Source organism: Leucopleurus acutus (assembly GCF_964270905.1).
Source record: "Leucopleurus acutus genome assembly, chromosome: 7".
Taxonomy (NCBI): domain Eukaryota; kingdom Metazoa; phylum Chordata; class Mammalia; order Artiodactyla; family Delphinidae; genus Leucopleurus; species Leucopleurus acutus.
Genome location: NC_139150.1, coordinates 88,249,971 through 88,276,503, shown reverse-complemented (window position 1 = coordinate 88,276,503; position 26,533 = coordinate 88,249,971). Strand labels below are relative to the sequence as shown.

Below are 26,533 nucleotides of genomic sequence, written 5' to 3'. Positions count from 1 at the left end.
CAGGAGTTCAGTCAGGCCTACAGCCTCCCACCCTCTTTTCTGCCCTTTTATCAATCCACTAATCTCAGAAGATAATCCATTTACAAAAAGGGCAGTTAAAGCAGGCTGAGTGGCCTTTTTGTTCCTTGGAACCCCAACTGCTCTAAAAAGAGAGCTTCCAAACTGGCTCTAAAGTCTTCCACAGATTCACCCCTCTTTTGTTTGTATGAGTGAAAAATAGACCAATCATTATCAGGCCAATTAATAATAGACCAAGTGTGAGCAGGAAGATTTTAGGAATAGCTTATAAAAGGTCAATTGTTATTCTGCAAGCCTTTTCAGGTTGAGGATCTTGAAGATCATCCTAGGGATTATGTCATTTTGCTTCCCGCATCCATTCTGGGGCTTCCCCCAGTCCTACCAACACGGGTACAAGCAGATAAAGATCTAGCAGTTTGGGGACATACACCCTGACAGTGACTCCAAATTCTTCAATAACTGTTGGAGGTTCCTCCCTAGGTTTAGAGAATTCTTTGACTATAGCTCTCAGCTCAGTCTTTGACCAAGGGGTAAAGGACACCTGAGGGGGCTCACCTGCAACCTCAGGTAGTTTTACTTGAAATGGCAATTGTTAAGTATTCTCTTTGGAACAGAAAAGTATTGCAGACAGAAAATGAGTAAAACAAGAGTACTCAGGTGAAAAAGGAAGGGGGACAGTAGGAATTAAATCTGCAGTCACATCTGTCCTATGGTCTTTTGTTTCAGGTACCTTTTGTCTCTTTAATTTTTCATTAGCTTTTTGTTCTAAGTCTCTAAACGAAGCTACTTTGGAATCTTGAAACCTTCTGTAAACTTCTACATACCAATTAAAACAGGCATCTCATTCTCCCTGTCCAATTTGGGATCCCTTGCTCACCAGTGTTTTCCTTAAATGAACAATCTTACCTAACTGAAACATTACCCACAATGACCATTGTAATTCTAGATCAATATTATTATAATTTTGCCATCTTTCTAAATATCTACAGCCTCCAGGACCATAGTTATTAACTATAAAATAAGCAGGTGTGCCAGAAGCTGGCATTCTCAACTCTTTGGCGATAAAGGATCTCATTTCCTTAGCTAGGCTTTGTCAACCCAAAAGAACACACAAAAAAAACTGTGCCTTAATATATCAGCAATAACAAAGAGATGTTACTATGTCCTGGACTAAAGAAGGCCTGGTATGCACCACCACCAATCACCAGGGATCCTTGGACTGAGGAAAAAGATCCAACCAGCAAATCCCAAGGAATGGGGACTGCAAACTGATTCCAAACAAAATGAAGAACTATAGCTGCCACCAACAGTTCCCAGCATGGAAACTGGGGGCTGATTCCAAACAGATGGGCAAGTGCAGACTACACTGTCAGCAGTGCCCAATCTGGAATCCAGGGAAGAAAATTATGGGCTAGGGTTTACTGCTCAAAAATATACTGGCAATAACCAAGAGATGTTACTGTGTCCTGGGAATTTCCATATGAAAGGCTAGGGCTTTGGTCTCAGGGAGAATCCTCTACCAGCCCAAACTGTCCTGCCCTGTAAAGGAAAGCCAATTAGATTGGGAGCACAAAGGCAAAGAGAATGGAGCTCACACCAAGAGGAGCTTACCAACAACCTTCAGGAATGGCAAGAAAGACAGGGAACTCAAAGGACTTGTGGGCACCACACCTGTTCCTCCTTGTCCCAAATGTTATCAGAAATTTGCTTCAGATCCCATCACTGCCACCAATATATTTATCTTTTTCTTTTTAAAATGATAAGCACTTAATCATAAAATCATCCTGTTAGCAGTAGCAATCATAAGAGTGGATTTTAGAAAAGTGCACACACATATTTTTATACAGAACATTTCTGGAGGGATACATATTAAACTGTTAGTGGCCAGCTCTGAATGCCACCAGTGTATTAAAAAACAAAATTTAACTGAGTAAATTTGAAGATTTACTTTGAATTTTGAATAAATTGGCTTTATCAAACGATTCATGAAACAGGCAGCATCTCATCTGACAGAAAGGGAGATACTCCAACGGGTTACACAACATGGAAGGCTCTTTTTTTGGGCCACGCCGCATGGCATGTGGGAATCTTAGTTCCCCGACCAGGGATCTAGCCCATGCCCCCTGCAGTGGAAGCGCAGAGTCTTAGCCACTGGACCACCAGGGAAGTCCCAGAAGGCTTTTATAGTAAGGAGGGTGGGAAAAGGAAAGAAAGTCATCATCAAGGGAAAAAAATGAAAGTTCACTGGAGGAAAGTGAAACTTCAGGTGACAATGGCTTCTCACTGGCTAAACTGCTGAATTTGCTATTAGCTATTTCTATTTTCTATTTCTTGTTGCTGGCCAGGAAGGAAGTCTTCCCTCCTCCAGCTGGGGTAGTAAAGTGGTTGCACTTCCTTTTTTGGGTTAGTAAATAACCTCTTCCTCTTGGGGTAATCGATGATGAGTGACACGGCCTGAGAGCTCCCTCTACTTTCACAGCATGTTTTATTGGCAGGAGGATTCAGAATGAGGAAGAAAAGGCCACAAGACTCACCATAAAGAAGGCTCAGAAATTCTTGGTGGGTCCAAGGGAGGCACAAGGTGGCTGTGGGGTCAGCTGGTGGCTACAATGATCACATGGTTCCCTCTGATGGGTTTGCAGCTCGACCTGGAATAGTGAATAAAAGGGTCAGTTCATCCTATCAGAGAAACATGAAACTGAGATAAGCTTCCCACTGCTAAAAGCATCTTGAGCCTTCAGAAAAGAACAGAGAACATGTCTAAAGGGTTTGGGAACATCAGAGCCATATCTCCTCAGAGTGGGACTCCCGAGGCTCTCCAGGTCTCAGTCCCCGACTCTCCCTCAGTGACAAAGCCTCCCCACCTCTGTCCTTGTCAGCTCACTGATCCCTAGAGGGATCAGTGGTGGGGAGGAGGACAGAGGTGGGGAGCCCCTGCCTATCCCTCAGGACTTAGGTTTTCATGGAGACAGGTTGGTTGACACCTAGTGATACAATTGACCAGCCTGATATGCAACAGTTCCCACCACCCTGGGACAGCTGGGCTGAGGGACCCCATGTAGATGCTGTCCTGGCACATCAGCTGTGCCACAGAAGAGCCAATAACACCTGTAGCTGTCCACCTGATTCTCAGAGGCTTTTCCTTGGAGAGCCCTTGGTCATCTGACCTCCTATCCAGGAAGCCCCATGACTTTCTGACTGCTGCCTGTCACGCCAACAACACACCTGTGAAGGTTCTGCTCTGCATGGCCATCTGTCCACCAGCCCCCACCCTTCTAGGGACCCAGATGCTAGGACCACACAAATGCTGAAGTAGTGTCCACCTGCCAAAGGTACAGACACCTCTGTAGCCATCTGCATGATTTCTACGGGGAATCAACAACATTTATGGGGATTCTCTGGCCCTAAAGAACAGGATAGGAGCAATGCAATGATTCACAATTACCAGGGTCAACGCACATATGCAAGGGCCCATAGCCCCAGATGCCCCACTCACAATTCACATGAGTGTCCCATACAAAACCACCGATGCCCAAATATTCTTGCTTCATACATACATACATCCAAACACGCACATCAGTGGTACGCTGGTAAGTGCTTGATAAAAAGCTCTCTGAGAAAGGTGGGAAAGACTTCATTTATGGTATCTACATGGTATAAATATTCCCAGCATGACCAATTTAAAGCTACCCACCTGACATCACTGAACACAGAGCTGGGAAGAGATATGCACCATTGACTATCCCAAGCTAGTATGAACCAGTTCCAGCACATCCCATACCTTTTCCTATGAATATGTGCACACAGTCCACTTACACTCCAAGTAGAACCCTCAGCTCCCACTACAGTTATGTAACCAAAAGGATACCACATATACATATGTGTTTGTACATATACATATATATATATATCCTGAACACACACGTACATTTCTACCCTCACCCTGAATAAATAAACAGACCACCTCTTACTACCTAAACTTTTACAGAAAAAACCTTACTCACCCTGAATATTCACATTCCACCCTCACAACTATATATACACACACAACATGGGCCTGAAAACAAACATGTGCAACTGATATGCCATCCAGATGGACACACTGAGTACCTAAACACACAGGCTCACCAAGTCCACAACTGTCTCATGTGCAATCCCAAAAAAGACCCATATGCAATCCCACAGCCCTAGAATACATATACCCCAGGATTCCTGCACACACACGTAACCTACACACTCTACTGGTTTCCAAACACACAAACTAAACTCTCACATCCCGCCGAATACATACCCCAAAAGCCCCAGGAACTCAAAAACACACACAGACACAAATAAACCTATACTTATCAAATACAGCTGACCCTTGAACAACTTGGGGGTTAGGGCCAACCCTCCATGCAGTGGCTCTGTGTCCATGGATCCTGTAGTAGTCCTGTAGTATTTACTGAAAAAGAAATCCACTATAAGTAGACCCGTGGGGTTCAAACCCGTGTTGTTCAAGGGTCAACTATACATATAAGTCCAGCTCACTAATACAACACACATACAAGCAACACCACTAAATTCTTCGGGCATTACATTTCAAAATAGACACATAGAGGACTCTAAGCCTCCTGATATACTCACAAATCACAAATACACACACCCACAAACTCCTCATGAGTATACACCCCAAATGCTCAGACACACTCAAAACAGAAAAACACCGACAACTTCTGCAGTCTTACTAATACACATACACAATTCTCACACACCTATGGACACACACATGCAAATATTCCTAACCCCTGAACATATGGATCCCCTCCCAAACACTATACATTATGCTACCTCTCCAGAATACAAGCTCCCCACCACTACCCCAACATATAAACTGTGTATGTGTGTGTGTGTGTGTGTATATATTTCTACCCTCACCCTGAATATATAGACAGACCACCTCTTATGCCTACCAAACACATGTATAAACACCCTAGCATTCTCCAAAGAAATACACTTTGAATACTCCTAACAACTCCATACCTTATGAACAAACTTTGATAATGCATGCACCTGATGATGGACACACACATGGATTAGAATACACAAGTAAGATACATGGAAATATCTCCAGCAAACCATTTATGAAACAACTTCCATATATCAACTTATCCCTAGCTATCAGGAGCCAGCTCACACATATACAAGTACTAACAAATACCGGTACCACATATTTCTAATACATATAAATGCAATTGTCCATCTTCCCTGTAGAAACATAGAACCCCACCTCTCTATCAGATACACATATACTCACTTCCCAAAATACATAAGCCTAAGAGGCTCCTACTGAAAATTACAAATGCACAGCCTCAGCAAATATTTCTCCAAGTGGCCATGCCCCTTGAATACACACACAAACTCATTTAACACACAACTCTCCGCAAGTCCCAAATAGCACCACAATTACCCAGTACACTACAAATATGCGATAATATCACCCTATACGCCCTTTCTTCCAAATACACATACAGTACCACACTACTGGCATATACATAACCCCACATTCCCAACCTCTCACACACAATTAACTCTGCCATCTTGCAGAATACAGAATCATACAAACACAACATACCTACATATACAACATCCACCAGTCCCATAAAATAGTCACAGACTTGCCCTCTACACATCCAAATATACATAGACAGCTCCTGAAAATGCACACACACAAACACCCCATAACCATACAACATGCCCTGAATACACAAATGATCAGCCTACATTCCCCAAATATACAAAATAAACAGACTGGACACCCAAAGTAATATACACCACGACTTTTCCTGACATTGCCCTTATGCATAGGCAGATAATCCTTCCAAACCCACCATTAGACACACACAAATCCCCAAATTCATGGGAGAAAAGAACACATGTAAACATATTCCCCAAACACCAAATTACAAACACCTAACCACCAACTCCTTGAGTATGCCTGCGTCACATCTCAACACCCTCCAAATACAGCACTCACTCTTACACACTCTCACAAAAACACAGGCATGACCTCCCTTCAAACACAAATATGCACAGACAAAACCAACCTGCACATTTGACTACATATCAGATTCCCACCAACCAATTAAATATGTACAGACCCCATCTATGCTTGCAAATCAATCATGATTTGACATCAGACTACAAATACATGTTTATGACCACATTCAGCAAAGCTGCTCCCATCCCTGACAAAAGAATGCAGTTTGAACATAAGTGTTGATTGATGTTTTTATGATAAGAAGGAAGACACTAGTGAAACTATGAGTGTGTTCCTTCGATCTTCACTCATTTTCCAATCACCTGAGCTACACCTTTGGAACCAGATGAGGGTTTTCAACTCGCAAGAACTTCCCTCTAGCTTTTGTACTCTTCACAACGCGCAGACTAGAACGGCAGCTGTTGAATAGCTCGCACACACGATTTACCCCCCACTGTAGGCCCCGCAGTCACTGAACCCTTCATGCAGCCGGCTCCCAGTGGTGCCAATAACCCTGGGGTAAACACCTCAAGGGAATCGAGCTCTATGGGGGCGTGAATCCACATTGTGGCGAGTCTCCTTACACGGATAAGGGCACAAATAACCCACAGGGTGAACAACAGCGCAGAGCGGTGACACCTGAAGGGTGAAAAGTCCCCGTACCCCTTACCTCAGGATTTCTATAATTGATTCTAGAGGCCGCCATGAAAGGCACCGGCCCCGCCGGACTGCCTTTGGGGCCCCACCGTCCGCGCTTGCGCATGCGTTCCTGTGTTCCGGAGCAGACTGCCCGAACAGACGCTGGGAGCCGTTGGAGGACGGCGGTCCGCGTGCCCGAGAGCCTCGCGCCCAGTGGGCGTGCGCAGGCGTGCAGGCGCGCGGCGCGCGAGCATCTGCTCCAGGAGGTCTCTGCAGGAGAGGAGAGAAATGGAGGGTCGGGCAACGCTGCGGAACTTGACTGGCGACGCTCCTCGCCGGGAACTTTCGTGACGGTCTCTTCTTCAAACTAGCTCTTGTGAGATGTGCACTCGTGATTTTTATATTGCACACGTGAAACCCATGCACTTAGCTACAAAGAGTTCTGGAGAGCTCCGCTGTAAGCACAGTAGCCTCAAATTGGGGCAAGTGCTTTCATGCCCTTTGGACTGCAGTTCCTTGGTTCTTGTTTATGCCTTTCAAAAAACAATAGGTCCTTTTTCCTAGCAAGCCTGAAGTTTCTGTTAAAGAACAATTCTAGGAAAGAATTTCAGACCTGGGAAACACTCTTAAGATACTGTCTCCTGACTCCGTTCCTAGAGTTTCTCCAACGCATTTACTCTTCTAGAATATTTTTTCTCAGTGTATTTAATACATGGAGGTTGTTCAATAAATGTTGATTCACAGGTGTTTCCTTTGTAGGGTTTTGGGGTTTTTTTTTTAATAAATTTGAGAAAGAGTTGACCATCTGGGCCAATTTCAACACAGCAGGTAGTATGGGAAAAATTTTAATTTCCCTCCCACCTTTTTTATAATATCTTGCAGAATTTCAGTTGACAATAAAAACAACAACAAAAATAGTAGCAGGATCAACTTACTGACCTGACTTTGTAATACTTCCCAAAGAAACTTCAATCATCAGATCCTGTTTTTTGTCAGTTGCAAGATTGGAGCATTTCTCACTCAACAGGATGCCTCTGAAGACCCCTCACATCTAACAGCACTTAGCGCCTCCAAGTGCAGAGACTTGAAAACTCCACAAGACACAAACATGGTATCTCTTCGTTTCTTTAATGTTTCGTGATTGAGTGGAAGATGAACTGTCTTCTGAGGCTTGTGATGCATGCCCAGAGATGTTTTTTCTCAGTAGTCAATGCCTGCCCCCAGCCTCTGTGCAGGAATAGTCAGAGATCATGATCCAAAGGACTTTTAGATACTCCCTTCTGTGACTGGTCTTCCCAAATTACATTTGGGCTAATTTGATTATCTCTGTCTCTGGGGTGTAGGATTTTGAAGTATTACAAAAGTGATTGCAGAATTGGAACTGGCTAATTTTTGCACAGTGCAATTTTTGTATCAGTGGCCTTGAGAAGACTCCTTCAAATACTGTATCAGAATTATGAGTGAGAATCTTGTAAATAATTGGTTCAATGACTGAACAAGGGGAGGAAGCAACAAGGAAGCCTGCCTTTCTCGAGTGCCTGGGTACAATATTTTGCCTGCCATCCCTCTAGTATGAAGTTATTGGTTGAAAATCATTTAATTTTTCCTTCATTATAAAAGCTCCAGTACTGAGCGATATTCACAAATTGTTTATTTTTTTCAGTCCCCAACAGGAGTTTCTTTAGATATAAAGTTCACCATGACGTTGCTTGAAATATTCTCACCTTATCTTCTCATCTTCTTCTGAGTCAGTTTTCCTGACAAGGGGCAAGGAACTTCTTAAGAACCAACAGGAGTCTTTTTCACACTGTGGAACAGTCCTTCTAAAACTGTTTCCCTCCCCAACACCCCACAATCAGTAGGAGTTCTACTGCTGCTACAGCAGTCAGTGAATCTCGTCTCCCAAGAGATTTGGTTGCCATCTTCTGAGGTTTTCGCCCTTCATCTCCCTTGACAAGTTTCCTAACAGTCCTCTCTTCTCACAACACAAAACATGAATACTCTTTCATATCATTTTGATAGTGGTAAACTGACTGACATGGATTCTCAATATGAAAATAATAATCAAACAAATTTTTTAAAAGGAATGCTACCATGGTTACCATGCAGATGGGACCATATGCAATGATGAGCCTGGATTCTAAAGAGCAAGCATATGTAATGCAGACAGGAAATTAACAAACTTGTAAGCAGGGCTTGCAGGCTAGGATTTAGATGGAAGTGGGTTTGTATGAATGGGGATTGGACACTGGTGGATAAACTCTTGGCATTGTGTCAAGGTGCACATCCATCTCATGGGTAGTGGATTTTTAACACCTAGAAAAACCAGGGCTCTAGGATGTTTAGTCCCTTTAACATAAGGAAAGAGAAGAAGATTTTCTGCCTTCTTGTTCCTTACTTCTGTCCTTACCCCTACTACGCCAAGACGTTCAGTGCTATATGATGGCTCTTCAAAATCCATTTCATCCAAAGAGCCTGCAGATTTTGTGTATGTTTACAATTGTGTTTTGTGTTGGAGCCAAGATGCACACTTGAGTCTCTTCACTCCAAGTTCTCTTTCTCATAAGGATGAGTAACTAATAATAGCTTAGTATGTTCTAATTTTTTGGTAGTGTTGCCAGATAAAATACAGATTTCAAGTTAAATGTAAATTTCAGATAAACAGGGAAAGAATTTGCAGTAAAACTATGTCCAAAATACTGCATGGGACACAGTTGTACTAAAAACGAATTCATTGTTTATGTGAAATTCAAACACCAAATTCAGTTAGGCATTTGTTACTTTTCTTTGCCAGATTGAGCCAGCCTATTCTTTCAGGTGCTTTGAAATTTAAGAGACTGTAGAAATTCTTGTTCTAGGAATCTAGTGCAGAAACAGAGGAGCCACAATACCCATACGAAGACAATCATTGGAAATATCCTCAGAAATATGGGAACATCTATGAATTTTCAACTAGAAAAAAAATGAAGGCATTTTTTAAAATAAAAATAGATTGCATTCGTTTTTAGTTGCGTGACATATCTCTGGGAAGATTTTAATGAAAAGGATAACACTGGTTTCCTCCAGGAAAGAGGATTGGGTTGACAGGGGAAAGAGGTGGGAGGAGGATCCGCCACTGCATATTCCATTTTGCACAATTTAAATTTGAACCATGAGAAGGTGTTGCTCGCTTAAAATATTATACTAAAATCATTTAAAAGGTAAAAAACTAAATCTTTAACAACCATGGAATACTATGAGAAAGACATTTAGTGAATTCTGGTCTTGGACATGGGGACTGCATGACAGTTTTTTGATGGACGGGGGCTTTCCAGCACAAAGGGTCATTAGTAAGGCTGGTCCTGCTGGATGTTGGTTGGAGCACAAGGACCACTTCCTTAGGAGTGATGTACATACAGCAGTCAAAGACACTGCATCTGCTGAGACAATCCTAATTTCAATTACTCAGTTCCATGTGGCCATAAATACCCAAGTATTTATCAGACTAACACTTGGGTATTTTGTTCAGAAAGTCTAGTCTCTGTTGAAGTAAGTCAAGAGCCAGGTAGGAAGCAGAGTGTGTTGAGGGACACAAAACTAGGTTGATGGAAAAAGAAGTAAAAGTAAGGGACCGTCATGTCCAAACTCTGTGCCGAGAATCAAAGAAACAGTTTATAAACTGCCTAAAGAGGCACACGCCAATTGTGTTGTCACTGTGGGAGGTGGAAGGAACTTCCAGTTCTTGCCTACCTGCCAGAGCCCTCATGGAATGTCTCCCCACCCCACCCTACCCAGAACCCCCTGGCCTCTGCCCCTCCCCCACTGCAGAATGTTTCAGCCCACATTCTACTGTTTAGATTCAAACTTGTCCCTCCTTTACTTGGATCCTGACCATCTGAGGAAGCAGGTCACTCTCTGGGTCCTGGTCTTGATTTTTCTCATTGATGCTACCAGACAGCAGTAGTCCGTGCCCAAGCCTGCAGGGTGGCTTCGGAAGGAGGTAAGCCTATAGGTTGGAGGTGTGTTCTCAGAGACCCTGCCATCTCTCACATCCTTCAGGTTCACACGTGACACTTCACTGTGAGCACATAGTTGTACTGAAGTAGAGGGAGAAGAAAGCACTGGACACACAAGGACATTTCACCTGGGGAGACTGGGGAGTCTGAAGAAACCTGAGACTGCACTGGGGAGGAGGGGTCTTTGGAGGTAGATCAAGAGGAATTGCCCTGGCTATGGAGAAAGGATGGCAGCAGACAGGTTGATTCTTTCTAGAGAGGAGACAAGCCACTCTGAAATGTGTGTGTAAGGATGTGTGTGATGTCCTGGTGGTGACACAGGGAGGGTCATGAGGAAAGCCTAGACCTGTACTATGTTCCTGAGGTACCTGAACCTTGCCTCACCATATCTTCCAAAGGGATTTGAACAGGAGCCTGCTATATCTCAGGGGACCCTGGGGAGAGATGGTCTTGGTGAGAAAACTATTCAATGGGGCTGTGTGTGGCCACACCTGCAGTGAAGTGTCCTCTCTGAGAGCAAGGCAGGAGGTTACTCTAACTGCCGCAGCACACACCTCATCCACTCCGCCCAGCCCAGAGCTCACTTCTCAGTTCAGGTAACTGTTGCCTTGGATTCAACAGGGGATGGGCAACCGTGTAAGTTCAGCCAAGAGAGGGCTCAGGTTCCTGTGTTGCTCTGAATTGTCCTTCCTTTTGTGGAATCGCAGTACTTCAGACCTACTTCATCTTGTCCAGTATCTCATGGTGGACCCTCAGGCTGCCTTGAGAGGAAGAGTTTGTTCATATTTCATGTCACTCCTTCATGGACAGGGAACAGATGTGGAGTGGGGTTGTTTCGGGTGGAATGTCTATGAAGGCTGCTTCCTCTTTTAAAGGGGGAAGGAGTGTAGCCCAGGGTCAGGAACACAATCTGTGTTATTACTAAACGTCCTATGACACCTGTTCTGGTTAATTAGGTGCACCGTGGTGTGTACCTCGTTCTCCTGAACAGACATGCGTTCCAGAGAACTTGATCGCCATGGCAACTGGCTTATGCCTGCTTCTCAGACTGTCTTTCCATTATTGGGAGCTGGAAGGGGAAGGACCACAGGCGGTCTGTACTCCCACGACCAATGTAACATAACAATTCCCTGGCCCTTGTTTAATCCTCTGCAGCCATCACTGGCTGTGAAATGACAGAATGTAAGGGACACGTGCCTACTTCTCAGACCCCCCCCCCCCACCTCCTAGGAACAGAACTCCTGAGCGATGACAGTGACTCTGGGCACTGGGAAGGGGGTGGCAGGACCTGGCCCAAGTTACGTACCTGCTGTGGGTTGTTCTGAGATGCAGGTGCATTCTGGGCCAGTGTTATGAGTTTGTATCAGGATTCCATTAGAGGGATATTTTCCAGCATTTTGTCTTGTTTCGTGACGCTAGGAAAGAAAGAGGGGATTTATACTGAGCGTGAGGAAAAGGAGGACTGAGGAGGAGGTGGGGCCCTAATATTTTACACAGTGCCTTTGGGTGCCTAGAACTTACCTTGCAGAAAGTCCCTACCTGCTAGTACGCCAGCTGACGGGCATTTCTCACAGAGCGGATGTCCACACAGTTCCAGGTCTTGGGAGACAGCCTGTGAGGCTTAGCTGCCAGGGGGCGCCTTAGGGAGGCTCTCCAAGTGAGTGCTTGCTGAGGCAATTTCTTCTTGGTAGGCAGGCATCAGGGGCCTTGGTGGATGGGCGCAGGGTCACCGGTGGAATAATTCTCAACTGGAGGTCAGGGCATGAAAAGCACTTGAAGACATTTGCACGCTGCAGTTTCCCTTGTCCAAGTGTCTCTCACCTGTGGAGATTTACACTCTGATGCCGCAGAAAGCCTCTGTCCCACTTGCCCATTCTCCTCCTCCATTCACTCCTTTCCTTTGCCTCAACAGCATCTCCAGTGTTGGGAACAGATGTTCACCATGAACCCCGGTGACTCCTTGCCTACTTTCACAGCAGTGCCCTTTCCTCCACCCATTCCTGGCCCCCAGCACCGGCCACCCTGGGGGCAGCACCTGCCACCTCCCATCACCCCAGCATTCCCTCCTGGCAGCAGCCAGCTGCTGCCAGCTTTCCCCACGACGCCTTTGGTGGCTAATGGTGGCTGTGGACCCAGTGCCCCTGGGGCTTGCAACCTCACTGTGCAAGTCAGGTCACAAGGGAGGCCAGTGGAGGCGCCCCAGACTCAGACCTTTATCATAACTCAGGGCCCCCTCACCTGGAGCGCTCCAGGGGCCCTCAGCGGGACTGCTGCATGTCCTGCACCCGTATTCATAACAAACCCTGCGATGGAGACCATTGTGACTGCTCCAGCTGTTGGAGTTACTCAGGCTGGCAAGGGAGGCTGGACCCCAGGCTTTCCTCCTCAAGCTCCACCACCAGCTGCCCAGCTGGTCCCCATCATTCGCCCAGTGAACTCTGGGCCTTGGCCACATGGCACTTCCAGGGAGGGCAGCCTGGCCACCAACCAGCCCTACGCCTCGCAGGGTGACTGCTCTAACCCCCAGAGCGTGTACAGTAACTTCCGACGTTGGCAGCGCCTCAAGCCACTGGCGCGGAGACACCTTCCCCAGAGTCCTGATGCAGAAGCTCTGTCCTGCTTTCTCATGTGAGTGAACGCTCAGGGCGTCATGAGCTTATCGGAGCTTTTAGATAAAGAGGACCTGGGGATGGACTCGCAGGTTAGGTTTCTAGGGATACTGGAAGCAAGGTCTGAGGGCGATGTCCATGCTATGAGAAGGCACATTGTCGGTCATATGGGTGAGCCTGCCAGTCCATGACATCATGACTGAAATGTGCCTCATCTCAACTGACCCCACCACCCTGAGAGTCTAGCCAACTTGCTCTTCCATGATTCTCATGGTAATATGGACTGCAGACTTGCAGTCAGAGAGGGTCGTGCTGTAAGGTGAGGAGCCAAGGAGTGGATGCCGCACTCTCCTGTGGTGCCGTCTCCTTTCATACAGGACTTGAGTGTACGTGGCTGGGGGAGGTCACTTCGGAGGAGGGGGAGGAGTGCGGGGCCCAGGCGAGCGCTTAATGCACGCCTCGACTTCGTTGTTGTGGAGAATTCCACTAGGAACAGGGTGATGGTAGAGCTCTCCTAAGGGCGTGGGCTCTCTCCCACTAGAGTTGTGAGCCTGGCAGGCATTTCCATCCTAAACCTCCGGTCCCTCGTAAAAAGGGGACAATCACACTTCACTCAGAGGACCGTGCAGAAGACTCCTTGGGCTAATCTATGGAGTGTTAGCAGATGGCCTGGCACATGCCACGTCTCATTGCTGATAGTGATTTTTCTTATGAAAAGGCAGGCTTGAAGAGGAAAAGAGCTCCCCAAGGCACAGTGTCCCAGCTGTAGCCTGGGAGTGGATGGTCATCTCGAGTGAGTGTGAGGCGGTGACAGCAGTAGCCGGGAAGGCTTGTCTTTGCCCTCCCAGACACCTGCCTCTCACCCTCCTGTTGCTCAGTCATGCTGCGTTGAGTGATGTGTGGTCCACATTGGTGGGTGGGGTCAGGCAGGTGGGGGCTGGGCTGGGCACGGAGACTGATGCCAAGGTCTTACAGCCCAGTGCTTCGATCCCTGGCCCGCCTGAAGCCCACCATGACGCTGGAGTGGGGACTGTGCAGGGCTGTGCAGGAATGGCAGCGCGTTAGCAACTTTGATCGGATGATCTACTATGAGATAGCAGAAAAGTGAGTCAGCGTCCTGGGCCCAGGGGCTGCATGGAGGGTGAGGCGAGTGGGTGAGGGCAGTGTCTGGCTGTGGGGATGCTCATCAGAGAGGACAAAGAAGGGCTGTCACCCAGAACAGGGGCCCCACAGCTCAGAAGACCTACTGTCCTCCAGAAACCCCTCCCTCACCTTCAGAGCTTCGGTCTTCTGTCCTTCCTCCACCAGGAGCTCTGCCCTCCCCTGATTTTGACCTACCCTTCCTTGACATGAAGGTCTCAGGATGGGGCAGGGTGACGCTGTGAGTCCAGTAGGGGTCCAACTCTGGCCATATGGGCTGGGCCGGGGAAAGAGCTCCACCCGCCAGCCTGCTGCTTCCTTAGTGGTGTGTGGCTGGCGGCCACTGACATAGATTTGGGACCCCCTCTCCTCATGAAAAGTGGCCTGAGTGGGTACCCTGGCATCCCTGAAGAGGCTGGGGAAGCCACCTGTCATCGGCCCGAGGGTCTCTGGCCCTTCCGTTGTTTTCTCCGTGGTAATCCCCTTGGTTTAAGAAAGAAAAGCAAACCAACGAGCGCCTCTCAGAGGAAAGGAAGGCCTCTCCTCTGAACTCAGCACCCACATCGTCCAGCCTCTCCTGGGCCCTGTCTCCAAGCCTATGTTCCAGGACTCTCAGTCCCAGCCCAGGGTCCTGGATTCGGGCAAGGACCCCTGTGGGGAACACATGCCTGTTCCAGCCTCTGGCTGTCAGCCCTTCATGTGGTTCTGGCTGGGGACGGGGGGCATGAGGAGGGTGCCCCCTGGGTCAGCCACATGTCCCGTTGACCTGGTTCAATTCAGCGACCTGGGTCTATGCTGTTGAATGGCCTCCAGTGCTGGTGAGGCAGGAAGGGTCCCAGATCTTGTCTCAGTTCCAGGAGCAGCTCTCTGCTGTGCACAGCACCTCACAGGGCCTTGACAGCCCCAAGGCACATCCTCTCCCAGTCCCTCATTCTTGGCTGCCTTTGTTGGGCTCCAGAACCCAGGCCTTTGTCTCAGGGTGGCCTTTGCCTCCGTCACCTCCCAGGTTCATGGAATTTGAGGCCGAGGAGGAGATGCAGATTCAGAAGTGGCAGTGGATGCAGTGTGCGCAGGACCTGCCTCCTCCAACCCCACCGAAGCTGGATCCTCTGGGGCCCCCAGTCCCGAAAGTGGGCCTTCAGCCAGGCACTCAGGTTCCCATTGGAGTTGAAGGCACAGGTAACAGGGGCCTAGGGTTGGCCACTGTCCCCACGTGGATCCTTTTCCTTCAAGACAGGGGCATTGGTCTTTCAACCAAAACAGCCACTGAGGCAGGGGGTGGGGGCGTGGGGTCTCAGCTGCCCTCTGTCACTGCTGGGTATTGACTTGGTCAGTTTTGTAACTCCTCTCACACCTCCCTGTCAAAGGACCCCACACAAGGTCTGCCTAGGAAGTGGGCTTGATGGCGAGACCCCTAGAAAATTGGAGGTTCCCCACTTCCTTACTTGTGACTCTCTTAGATGCCCCCCTTACCTCCCCTCTCCAACAGTGCATGAGGCTTCAGGTGGTCCTGACCCCCCCACACCCACATCAATGTCGTCCAAACAATGCCCTCACCAACGTGTGCTCAGTGGTCAGGAGGTGGACCGGGAGTCCCTCACCTTCCTTCCCTTCCTCCCGCTCTGCCTCAGCCTGTGCTCCCAGGATGTCCGGCCCCAGGGCCCAGCCCTCCCGCCCAAAGCCACACAGCTCCCAGCAGCCCCCGGAGCCCAAGGCACCCAAGGAGATTCCCCCCGAGGCTGTGAGGGAGTATATGGACATCATGGATGCGCTGGTGGGGCCCGTCCACTCAGCCACAGGCGAGTCAGATGCAGAAGGTGGAGAGGACGGAAATGAGCTGAAGCAGGAAGAGGACGGCATCTACTCGGACCCGGGCCTCTTGAGCTACATTGACAAGCTGTGTTCCCAGGAGGACTTTGTCACCAAGGTAGGCTAGGCCTGGAGCCTGGGGTCTACAAGATGCCAGGGCATGGAACACTCAGCACCCAAGATCTGGGTTCTGCTCAGGCCGTTGGGACTTAAGCTCAGCTCCTTGTTCCTGAGCCTGGTGTTAGGGGAGGTTTACGCAGATGTATGTGTGTACGTGTTTGTGTCTGTCAGTGTGTATGCCTTTGTGTGTCTGTGTATGTGCCTCTGTATATGTGCTCTTTTGTGTGTGACTGTGTATGTGCATGTGTGTGTGCGTGCGTGTGTGTGTGTGTGTGTGTGTGTGCGCTGAGCATCCCCGCCTTGTGGAGGAGACTGGGGTGGGTCTCTGCTTTTCACTTTCCCTTCGGGTCTTCTTGTCTCACAGGCCACTCCTGGCCAAGGATGCTCACAGCCTCTTCTTTCTGTCTGAGGTGGAGGCAGTCATTCACCCTCGATTCCTGGCAGAATTGCTTTCCCCAGACCCACAGCTGGATCTCTTGGCCCTAGCGGAGGAGCTGGAGCAGGAGGAAGGGCTCACGCCAGAAGAAGTGAGCCAGGGGAGGGAGAGGGACATTCAGGGAGCCAGGGGACCCCACGGGAGGGAGACTCCAGGTGATCCAGGGGACAGGGGAACCCAGATGACCCAGGGGAGCCAGAGGAGGGAGGGATCCCCGGTAGAACAGGGGAGACAAGGGACACCCAGAAAGATCAGGGCACGGAGGGACCCCAGTGAACAGGGGAGAGGTAGGGCACCAGAACCTGAGGGCCACCTGGCGCTGTCCATCCCTCCCTGCCTGGGAAGCTTGGCATGGGGAAGGGCCCGTTCTTGGGTGGGTGCAGTGCAGGGTGAAAGGAAGGAGAGGAGGGGAGCCGGGAGGGAAGGGAAGGGCACAAAGCTGGGAATAAGATGAAGGAGGATGGCAAGAATGCCACAGTGTCTGTATTTGGATTCAAGTCCTGGGGTCCCCCGTCCCCTCCTTCCCCCAAGGGCCACTGTCCCACTGCTCAGGGCTCCTCCTCTCACACGTGTGTGGAGCCAACACTGTCCTCCTCCCTCCTACCAGCTGGTGCAGAAACGACTCCTGGCCTTGAAAGAGGACGAGGGTGTGCGGGCAGCCCCGAGTCACAGTGTACCCGGAACGCGCTCAAGTCCTTCTGAGCCCGACGCCGGCCAAGGTGCCCAGAGGCACGACCAAGACCCCCATCTAGGGGTCAGTGATGAAGCCTGCCCACCAGAGGTTGATTCTGCGGCTCCTCATAGGCTCATCCAAACAGACACTGGCCCGTGCAGGCCCAAAGGCTTTGTTCCCTCTCTTGGATGTCAGGAGGTCTCTCCATTCCGGGCTGGACGGCCCTCCCCTCCCCAGAGTCAAAGGCGCGCTGGCCCTCTACGGGGACCCAGGGACGCGTCTGTTCTCAGAGAGGCCTCTCCTGTTCAGGAGGCCCGAGGGCCCAGGGACGGGTCCGGTGAGGACAAGGTGAAGCTCCCTGGGATGATCTTCGTCGTGGGCACTCAGCACAGAATGCGGCCTTTCAGTCTGTCCCAGAGTCCTGCCCATGCCTCAGGCCTGGCCTCCCCTGGAGGTTGGGGGGCCCGGAGTGCTCCCCATGCCCCCTCCCCTCAGAGAAGAGATCTCAGCCCAGCTCCACCAGCCGCTCCCAAGTCGAGGAAGCAGGCTCTGTGTGGACGCCCAGCCAGTGCTGAGAAGCTGCCCATCCTCGGGGCTGGCCTCGGGGTGTCTGGGAGGCCAGGCTTGGCTCTGGGGCCAGCTTGCCCTTCACGGCCGAGAAAGAGAAATCGTGACCCGTTTGTCACAGAGAGGAGAAGGAAGAAGAAGAAGAAGCACTGCAGGCAGTAGGGAACAGCTGGGCCGGCCCTCCAGGGTGGCCCCCAGGGGAGCCTAGGGCCTCCTCGTCATCCCAGTGCTGACCCTGGATGATGTGGGGGGAAGGGAGGGAGGGCAGGAACACCAGAGTGGGGAGGGGGTGCGGGATTGTGGGGGGTTAGGGAGGTGGGGGAGGTGCTTGTGGCCAGGTGTGTGTGTGAGCAGGACCTTTGGAGTGACGTATATCAATTGTGAATAAAGATCGTCTTGGTGGGAAATGCTCTCAGGCCACTGTCATCTTGTTCGTGTTGCGCTGCTCCACAGAGAGCGATCCAGAGAGGAAGGAAGGATGAGGGAGGTCACAGGAGCTCTGGATCTACAGGTGGCCAAACCTTTCCTCCACATAGACAAGGACTCCTCAGGCTGCCCCTGGGAACGCACAGCTCTCACTTTCCCCAGGGACCCCCTCATCATCCCCTTCTCTAAAGTCTGCTTGGCTAGGGGCCTTCTGGGGCATCTGTACCATCTTCTGCATCCCTGAACCTTCTGGGGAGGCAGAGCTGCTTTTGTGCCTTTCAGCCCTCTGGACACTCACCAGTTTCTAGGATGGAGCCTGGAGACAGCCCTTGTCATTATGGAACGTCTCTCTGCTTCCCTGAAGTGGCCAGGCGATGGCGCTGGGATGACCCTCCGCTCATCCAGGGTTTCCTGTGTGGGTGGAGTGACCAGAGAGGAAAAGTCTTGGCCATGGGGACAGGACTGTCTGCCTTGTTGTAGCGGGAGCATCCTCTAGTCCCACTGGGATTATTGCAATGTGCAGAGTGGTGGAGGCAGCTACCTCTTAATCCCAATGAGGATGCAACAAGGGGAATGGGTGCGGGGAAATTCATGGGGCACCCGTGAAAGGTGTGTATAAGGGTAATGACAGTTGGGCCCCTTTGTGGAACTTGTGGGATTTCTCTGCAGCAGCATCTCGTTCAACTGAGGGAGGAGGACCCATCTGGCTGTGGCTGTGGGGACTGGCCTCAGGGGCCTATGGGTGTGCAGAGACACCCCAGGACTACTGTCCCTTCCCTTTCCACCCATGGCTGGACATGTGTGTGTATTGGCATCAACACTGATTTGTATTCCGATATAAGACGGTTCCTCCTAACAAACTATGACCACGTTTCACAAGAACAGCTTGCTCACAGGGGCAGCAGGGGTTGGGGAGAGGTGTCTGTGGCCCCAGATCTGGGTGGGAGCTGGGATCCATGCAGAGGAGTGTGGAGGCCTCAGTCACCGTCCTGTGGGTGCCGGCAGAGACTTCGAATCATCAGAGCAGGGGAAATGACCCGCTCACAAGGGTGAGACGAGCAAACAATGAGGGGCAGGGCACCGACCCCTGCTGTCTCCCCGAACTGCCCCCCCTTGCAGCCTGCTTAGCCCCCGTCATGGCCTGTGCTGGCCCACCTCTGAAGCCCCTTCCTCCTAACGCACTCAGATACTCTGATCCTTTGTGAACCCGCCCTGGGCTTCACCCCCCTTCCCTGCTGGCCAAAGCCTCTTCTCCTGCTTCTGAGTTCTGATTCGTTCCCCAGGACCCAGGCGGGGTTGGGATAGCAGAGACTCCCTAATTCGCCCTCCTCCTCCCTGAGATCTTGACAATCACCTTTGTATGTTTCTGTGATTTTAACTACTGTAGATACTTCATGTGAGTGACTATGACATGTCCTTTTATGAGTGGCTTATTTCACTTAGCATAATGTCTTAGAGGTTTATCCATGTTGTAGCATGAGACATGGTTTCCTTTTATTTCAAAGAAGGAAATATTTCATTGTATTTATAGACCCCATTATCCATTCATCTGTTGATGGACATTTGGGTTTCTTCACATCTTGGGTATTTTGGAGAATGTTACGATGAATGTGGGTGTGCAAATATCTGTTTGAGATCCTGCTTTGAATTCTTTTGGATACAAACCCAGAAGTGGGACTGCTGGATCACATAGTAGTTATATTTTTAATTTTTTTTTAATTTATTATTTATTTATTTTTGGCTGTGTTGGGTCTTCGTTTCTGTGTGAGGGCTTTCTCTAGTTGAGGCGAGTGGGGGCCACTCTCTTCATCGCGGTGCGCGGGCCCTGTCACTGTCGCGGCCTCTCGTTGTGGAGCACAGGCTCCAGGCACGCAGGCTCAGTAGTTGTGGCTCACGGGCCTAGTTGCTCCGCAGCACGTGGGATCTTCCCAGACCATGGCTCGAACCCGTGTCCCCTGCATTGGCAGGCAGATTCTCAACCACTGCACCACCAGGGAAGCCCCTATTTTTAATTTTTTGAGGAAACCTCATATTGTTTTCTGTAAGGGTTGTCCCATTTTACACAGTCACCAACAATAAGAAACATAGTCACCATCAAGAACTTGGTAAATATCCATCTTATAAAACTGTTTATGCTTTTAGCACAGCTGTAGATAATCACAATTATGTATAATAATTATATTTGGGGTTATATATGGTGTCATGTAAATCATATTGCCTTTGGCTTCTTCTTTCAACATTCTTACTTTAAGAAAAATGGATATATTAGTTGTTCTTTAATTTTTTAATTATGTATAAGTTTGCATTGTATGCATACATTAATAATAATTTATCAGTTCCCTTGTTGGTGAACTTTTATAAATTATAATGTGACAGGGTAATCAGTTCCAGAGGAAAAGTTTTTCCTTTCAGAACTTTGAATATTTATTCCATCGAATATGGCTTCTGTTACTGTTTTTGCAAATTATGCCATCAGTACACCCTTTCATGGTGGGTGACCAGTTTCCTTGCTAATTTTTTTTTTTTTAAGATTGTCTTTTGTCTTTTGTGTTCTCCAGTTTCTTGACGTGTGATTAGTTTCAGGTTAAAAAAGTTTATCCTCCATGTGATCTATTTTGCTTCATTAAGTGATACCACATTCTTCATCTCATCTAGAACATAATATTATCTTTTTCAAATGTTACTTCTACTCATTCTCTCCTGCCTCTACTTCTAGAACCCTGGATATATGTATATTAGACCATCTTATATATTCTCTATGTCTTCATCAGCTTGGACGGCTGTAACAAAATGCCATAGACCTGGTGGCTTGAAAAACAGACGGTAATTTCTTAACAGTTCTGAAGGTTGGAAAGCTACGATCAAGTTGCCATATTCAGCTCCTGGTGAGAGCTCTCTTCCTACTTTTCAGATGGTTGTCTTACTGTGTCCTCACGTGGCAGAGAGAAAGACGGATCTCTCTTGTGTCTTTTCTTCTAAGGGCACTAAACCCAGTATGAAACCTCCATTCCCATGACCTAATTACCTCCCAAAGGCCCTATCCCAAAATACATTGAAGGTTAGGGCTTCAACATAAGAATTGGTGGTGGGGATACACGTGCATAGCATTCTGCCCCTGGTACCCAAAATTCCTTTCCTTATTGTATGCAAAATACATTCATTCTATCCCAACAGCCTCAAAAGCCTTAACTCATTCCAACATCAACTGTAAAATTTAAAGTCCAAAGTCTGAGCTAAACACCATCTAAATCACATATGGGGGAGACTGGAGGTACTATTCATCCTGAGGCAAAATTTCTCTGTAGTTGTAAATCTGTGACCAAGACAAGTTAAGTGTTTCCAAATACGATGGTGGGACTGGCATGTAATAGACATCCCTACTCCGAAAGGAAGAAATAGGAAAGAGGGAAGTGATGACAGTTTCCAAACAAGTCCAAAGCCTAGCAAGGCCAATCCCATTAGATCTTAAGGTAGGAGAATAATCCTCTTCGGTTTGAGGCTTTGCCCTCCAGGCCCACTGGGGTGGCAACATCATCCCCACAGCTCGGTGGGGCAGCCCCACTCCTTCAGCTTGGTGGGGTGCCACCCACACTGCAGCTCTCTGTAGGGCCTCCACCTACACCATGACTCTCTGCGAGGGCGACAATCTCACACTTTGAAACTGAGGCCCCCTGGGCCTGTGGTGGGATTGACAGACCCGATGACCTCGGAATCACCTTTGGGGTCTTTCTTCCCTTTTCTTCAAGAGGAGTACACATTCACAGCCAAATTGCTCTAGTCTCCCATTCTGTAGAATCCAAGAATTCTGACAGCCTTCCCTCATTCTGCCCGGCTTTCTCTGTCCCTTTTAGTTCAAACTGGCAGTGTCCCTGCTGGTTTAATCCTTCTCTATTCCTGGCCTCTGCTGAGATGACAAATTAAATTAATAGCACACCTGCTACACCCTTCGAGTTTTCCTCAGAACAGGCTTTCTCACTTTCAAATATGGATAGGCTGAGAAGTTTCCAAATCTCTACGCTCTGATTTCTTTTTGCTTAACAATTTGGTCTTCAATTTCTCTCTCTCCTGATGAGTTTTACTGTGAGCGGTGATGAGGAACCAAGCTACTTCTTCCAAACTTTGTTCAGAGAGCTCCTCAGATGAATATTCAGTTTCATCACTCACAATGTCTACCTTCCAAAAAACACTAGAACACAGTTCAGTCAAGTTCTTTGCCACTTTATAATAAGACTTGCCTCTCCTCCAATTTCTAATAACGTGTTCCTCATTTCTGTTTGAGACCTCACCAGAATAGCCTTTAACGTCCATATTTCTATCTGTTCATGATTATTTCTGTATTCTCTACAAAGACAGAGATTTCCTCTCCAGTGTGCCTCTTTTCTTTCTGAGCCATCGCCAGAATCACTTTTAATAGGTAAGGGCTGAAAGGCATTTATGGTGATCTCAGCTTTTTTTTAGCATGCACTTCAAATCTCTTTCAGCCTTTACCTACTATCCAATTCCAAGGCCACTTCCACATATTTAGGTATTTGCTACTTCTTGGTACCAAAATATGTCTTAGCTCAAGGGACTATAACAAACTACCACAGACTAGGTGGCTTAAACAACAGACGTTTATTTCTCACAGTTCTGGAGGCTGCAAAGTCCAAAATCAAGCCACCAGCAGACTCTAGGTCCATAAATTTCTCATTCATAATTTCAGACCATTTCTTTTCTGTGCTACATTTTAGTTAATTTTTCACATCTATCATCCATGTCATCCACTTCCTCTTTATCAATATCTGATCTTTTTCCCATTCACTTTGATATACAGATGTGTGATGTTTGTATGTTGAATTTCATCATATACTATAAAATATTCAATTTCAATGGTCAAGAGTTACTAACATAAATCATTTTTACTGTTGAAGACAGAACATTCTTAACTGGAACTGGCACTGGTAATACAAGTGTATGATAGTGAATACAAGCCCAACTAGTACAGTTTGGTGCCACTCCTTGATTTGGGTTAAGGTGCCAGCACTTCTGCCACCTTTGCTTTTGCACCATCAGTACCTATGTCAACACAATTGTTCCAGAGTAAATCATGAGATTAAAAAAGTTTCATGAACAGTTTGAACATTACAGCATCATGTTGTTTGTGATCAAGCATAAAGATCGTCAATAATATCTAGTGCTAGTACTAGACAAATTCAAGGAAAACAGCAAACCCAGTCAATTTTGTTTCCTTTCCCATTTGAAAAGCTGCAAGCAACATTTTTTTGCCCTTTAAAGGGCTCATATGTCTCTGTTTAAAATATTCCATTCTTCTCTCTCTTTTTAAAAATTCATTAATTTATTTATTTGCTTTTAGCTGCATTGGGTCTTCGTTGCTGTGCGCAGGCTTTCTCTAGCTGTGGTGAGCAGGCTTCTCATTGCAGTGGCTTCTTTTGTTGCGGAGCACGGGCTCTAGGCGCGCAGGCATCAATAGTCATGGCACACGGGCTCAGTAGACATAGTTCGTGGGCTCTAGAGCGCAGGCTCAGTAATTGTGGAGCACAGGCTTAGCTGCTCGGCGGCATGTGGGATCTTCCCAGACCAGGGATCAAACCCATGTCCCCTGCATTGGCAGGCGGATTCCCAACCACTGCACCACCACGGAAGTCCCAATTCCTCTCTCTTTAAACATAAAGTGATTGGCCTTAACGCAGTGCTTAACGTTTACTGGTACTATAAACTTTGTTCAAAATTGCTCTGTGGCATAAGCCACAATGCAGTGAATTGTTGACACCTCCAAAATCCCAGGGAGGCCCCTGAGTGCTCTCTCAGGAGGAAATTGAGGTCAGGTGTATCTGATGGCCTGTGTGCTCTCTGTGCTCCTTGTGATGTGTGGGGGCTTTCAGGTGAGTGCAGTGGGTAGACTCATGGACTCTTAGTCTTGGCTGGGGGAGACAGCACTGTCGGGTTTATTTTTCCACATTTGCCTCCTTTTGTGTTGCCTTTCTCCCAGTTGCATTTAGCCTGATTAGAGGGAAGGAGGAGATGTCGGTAGCTGGGCAGGTGGTTCTCCAGGAGCAAATGTCAGGGACGGTTGTGTGGGCAAGATCCCTAGGCCCTATCCTGGCAATCTTGCTGTGCACTGAGCAGTCCAGATGAATCGGGTCCTTGACCAGAAGCCCATGAAACTTTTGGCCATCTGTGCAAAATTTGGGATCTGAGGATGGGCTCAGAAATTGTAGCAAGGATTTGGCGGTATCTTACCCTCGGGCTGTTTAAGAGCCCCTAGTTTTGAATGGCATGAAGCACCAGAGAGCCTTTGATCACATTCTATACAGCTGTCCTGTGTATGGCCTCCAGCAGCAAACCTCCTCTGCTGTGACCTCAGGGCAGGCCCCATCCCCCCCGAGGCTCCTGCCCTGTGAAACATGAGGGTGTAACGCAGGCTGATTGTCAGTGCTTGGCTCCTGGCTTGCCTGACTCAAAGTATGGAGCATCTGTTCACCTTGTACTGGTCCCCTTCCCAGAATCAATGGGCTCACAGCCCAGACATTTATGCTGAGTCCCGGGGCAGCTGTGCCCTGAGAAGCCATGTCTTGTCACTTGCTCCAGGGAGCACCTCCTCATCGGACCACACTTTTCATATGGGCCTCCTGCTCTCGTGCCCTCTTGTTTTGTTCTGAGGCAGGTGGTTGTGATGGCCAGTACTGTGGGGTCTTGTGACCTCAGAGCAGACACTGGAGGCTGACTGACCCCACAGAGGTGGACAAGGATGTGGCCTCAGGCGATGGGTCCTTTCTTGGGTTTCTGCCTCTCCTCCCTGACACCTGACCCTTGCTCTCAAAAGCTCACCTTTCTGTTGTAGTTGCCTCACCAGGGGGCAGTGACGGGCTTTGCTCTGCTGATCATGCCCTCCGGGTAGGTGGCCACAGGCTGGCTTGTCACACACTGGGGAAATCCTACACTGGAGAAGTCAGGATGGTGCCTTGCTGGGCTTGGAACCCAGGTAGAAAGGTAGATGGTGTGGGTCTGAGGGACTGATGCCCCAGCTCCAGGACAGGGGACTTCTCCTGGGAGAGGTTGCCCATGACCCCCTTTGGCCCCTCACCCCTGCAGAGATGCTGATAGACGCCCTTGCAGGTCACAGCCTCTGTGCATAGGATCCGCCCAGTATCACATGAGAAGCCGGGCCCAGGAGCCTCGCTCTCTCTGAGAGCAGCTGGTCATCCCACACTGAGGGGCGTCTTCTCAGACAGAGGGCACATAGCTGACCTGCAACTGACATATGGACTCTTCCCTGGGCTTTACCCCTGAATTTACCTCCATTCTTGTCTCCTGTCTCATGGCCCCTGCCTTTTCCCCCAGACACCGGAGATCTCCAGGCTTGGGTGGAGTATGGCATGTTGTCAAGCTCAGTGGTGTCCACCTCACCAGCCCACTGGAATCAAGCCCCAGGAAGCCTCCGAGAGAGTAAGACCAAGGACTTTAAGAAGACTAGGGTTAATGTTAAGGAGCATAGATTGTAAGATGAGGCATTTCACTAGTGTTTTTCAATCCGTAAGAAGAATGAAATAGAAATTTCAGAATTGAAACTTGCACAGACATCAAGAAATAATAGTTTACAGGACTCAAGAAATAGTAGTTTAACAAGTGACACATTCACAGAATCAGAGAAAGGGCCACCATCCACAGGGTGTGCAGAAGAGATGCCTAATCCCAGGAGCAGCAGCGAGGCAGGTGCTGGGCAACCTTTTGTACGTAATATTCACCAAAGGGAACCTTGGCCAGTGATACCAGGGAAAGGCTATCATGGTGAAGGTGCAATCATCTCCAACACCCTCACTTGAAATCAAACTACTGGCTGAAGAAACAGACTTGACAGAGACTTTGGCCACCTGGCCTGGGTTCTCCCTACAAAATGTCATGTTTCTCCAAGAACAGGGCACAATTTTCCGAAAGGAAAATTGAAAGGAGTCACAATTTTCCGAATCACAGACTGCATATCTTAACGGTACAGCTATTATAAATTTGTACCTTTGTTTGAAGGGAATTGTTAAGTGGTGGGTAGGGAGTGATGTGTTCCAGGGAGGATTTGGGCCCTCTGGC

General features: G+C 48.4%; 1 protein-coding gene across 1 annotated transcript; it reads left to right on the top strand.

Annotated features, from left to right (window-relative positions):
* Positions 1–7,057: 7,057 nt before the first annotated feature.
* LOC309963823 (NUT family member 2G-like) lies at positions 7,058–18,187 on the top strand (the record flags this gene model as incomplete). The annotated part of the gene is given in 8 exon segments (XM_082842354.1): positions 7,058–7,133; positions 12,584–12,609; positions 12,611–13,299; positions 14,256–14,384; positions 15,427–15,599; positions 16,052–16,347; positions 16,760–16,876; positions 17,393–18,187. Coding segments are annotated over 8 exon segments (2,301 nt in total).
* Between the last annotated feature and the right edge of the window lie 8,346 nt (positions 18,188–26,533).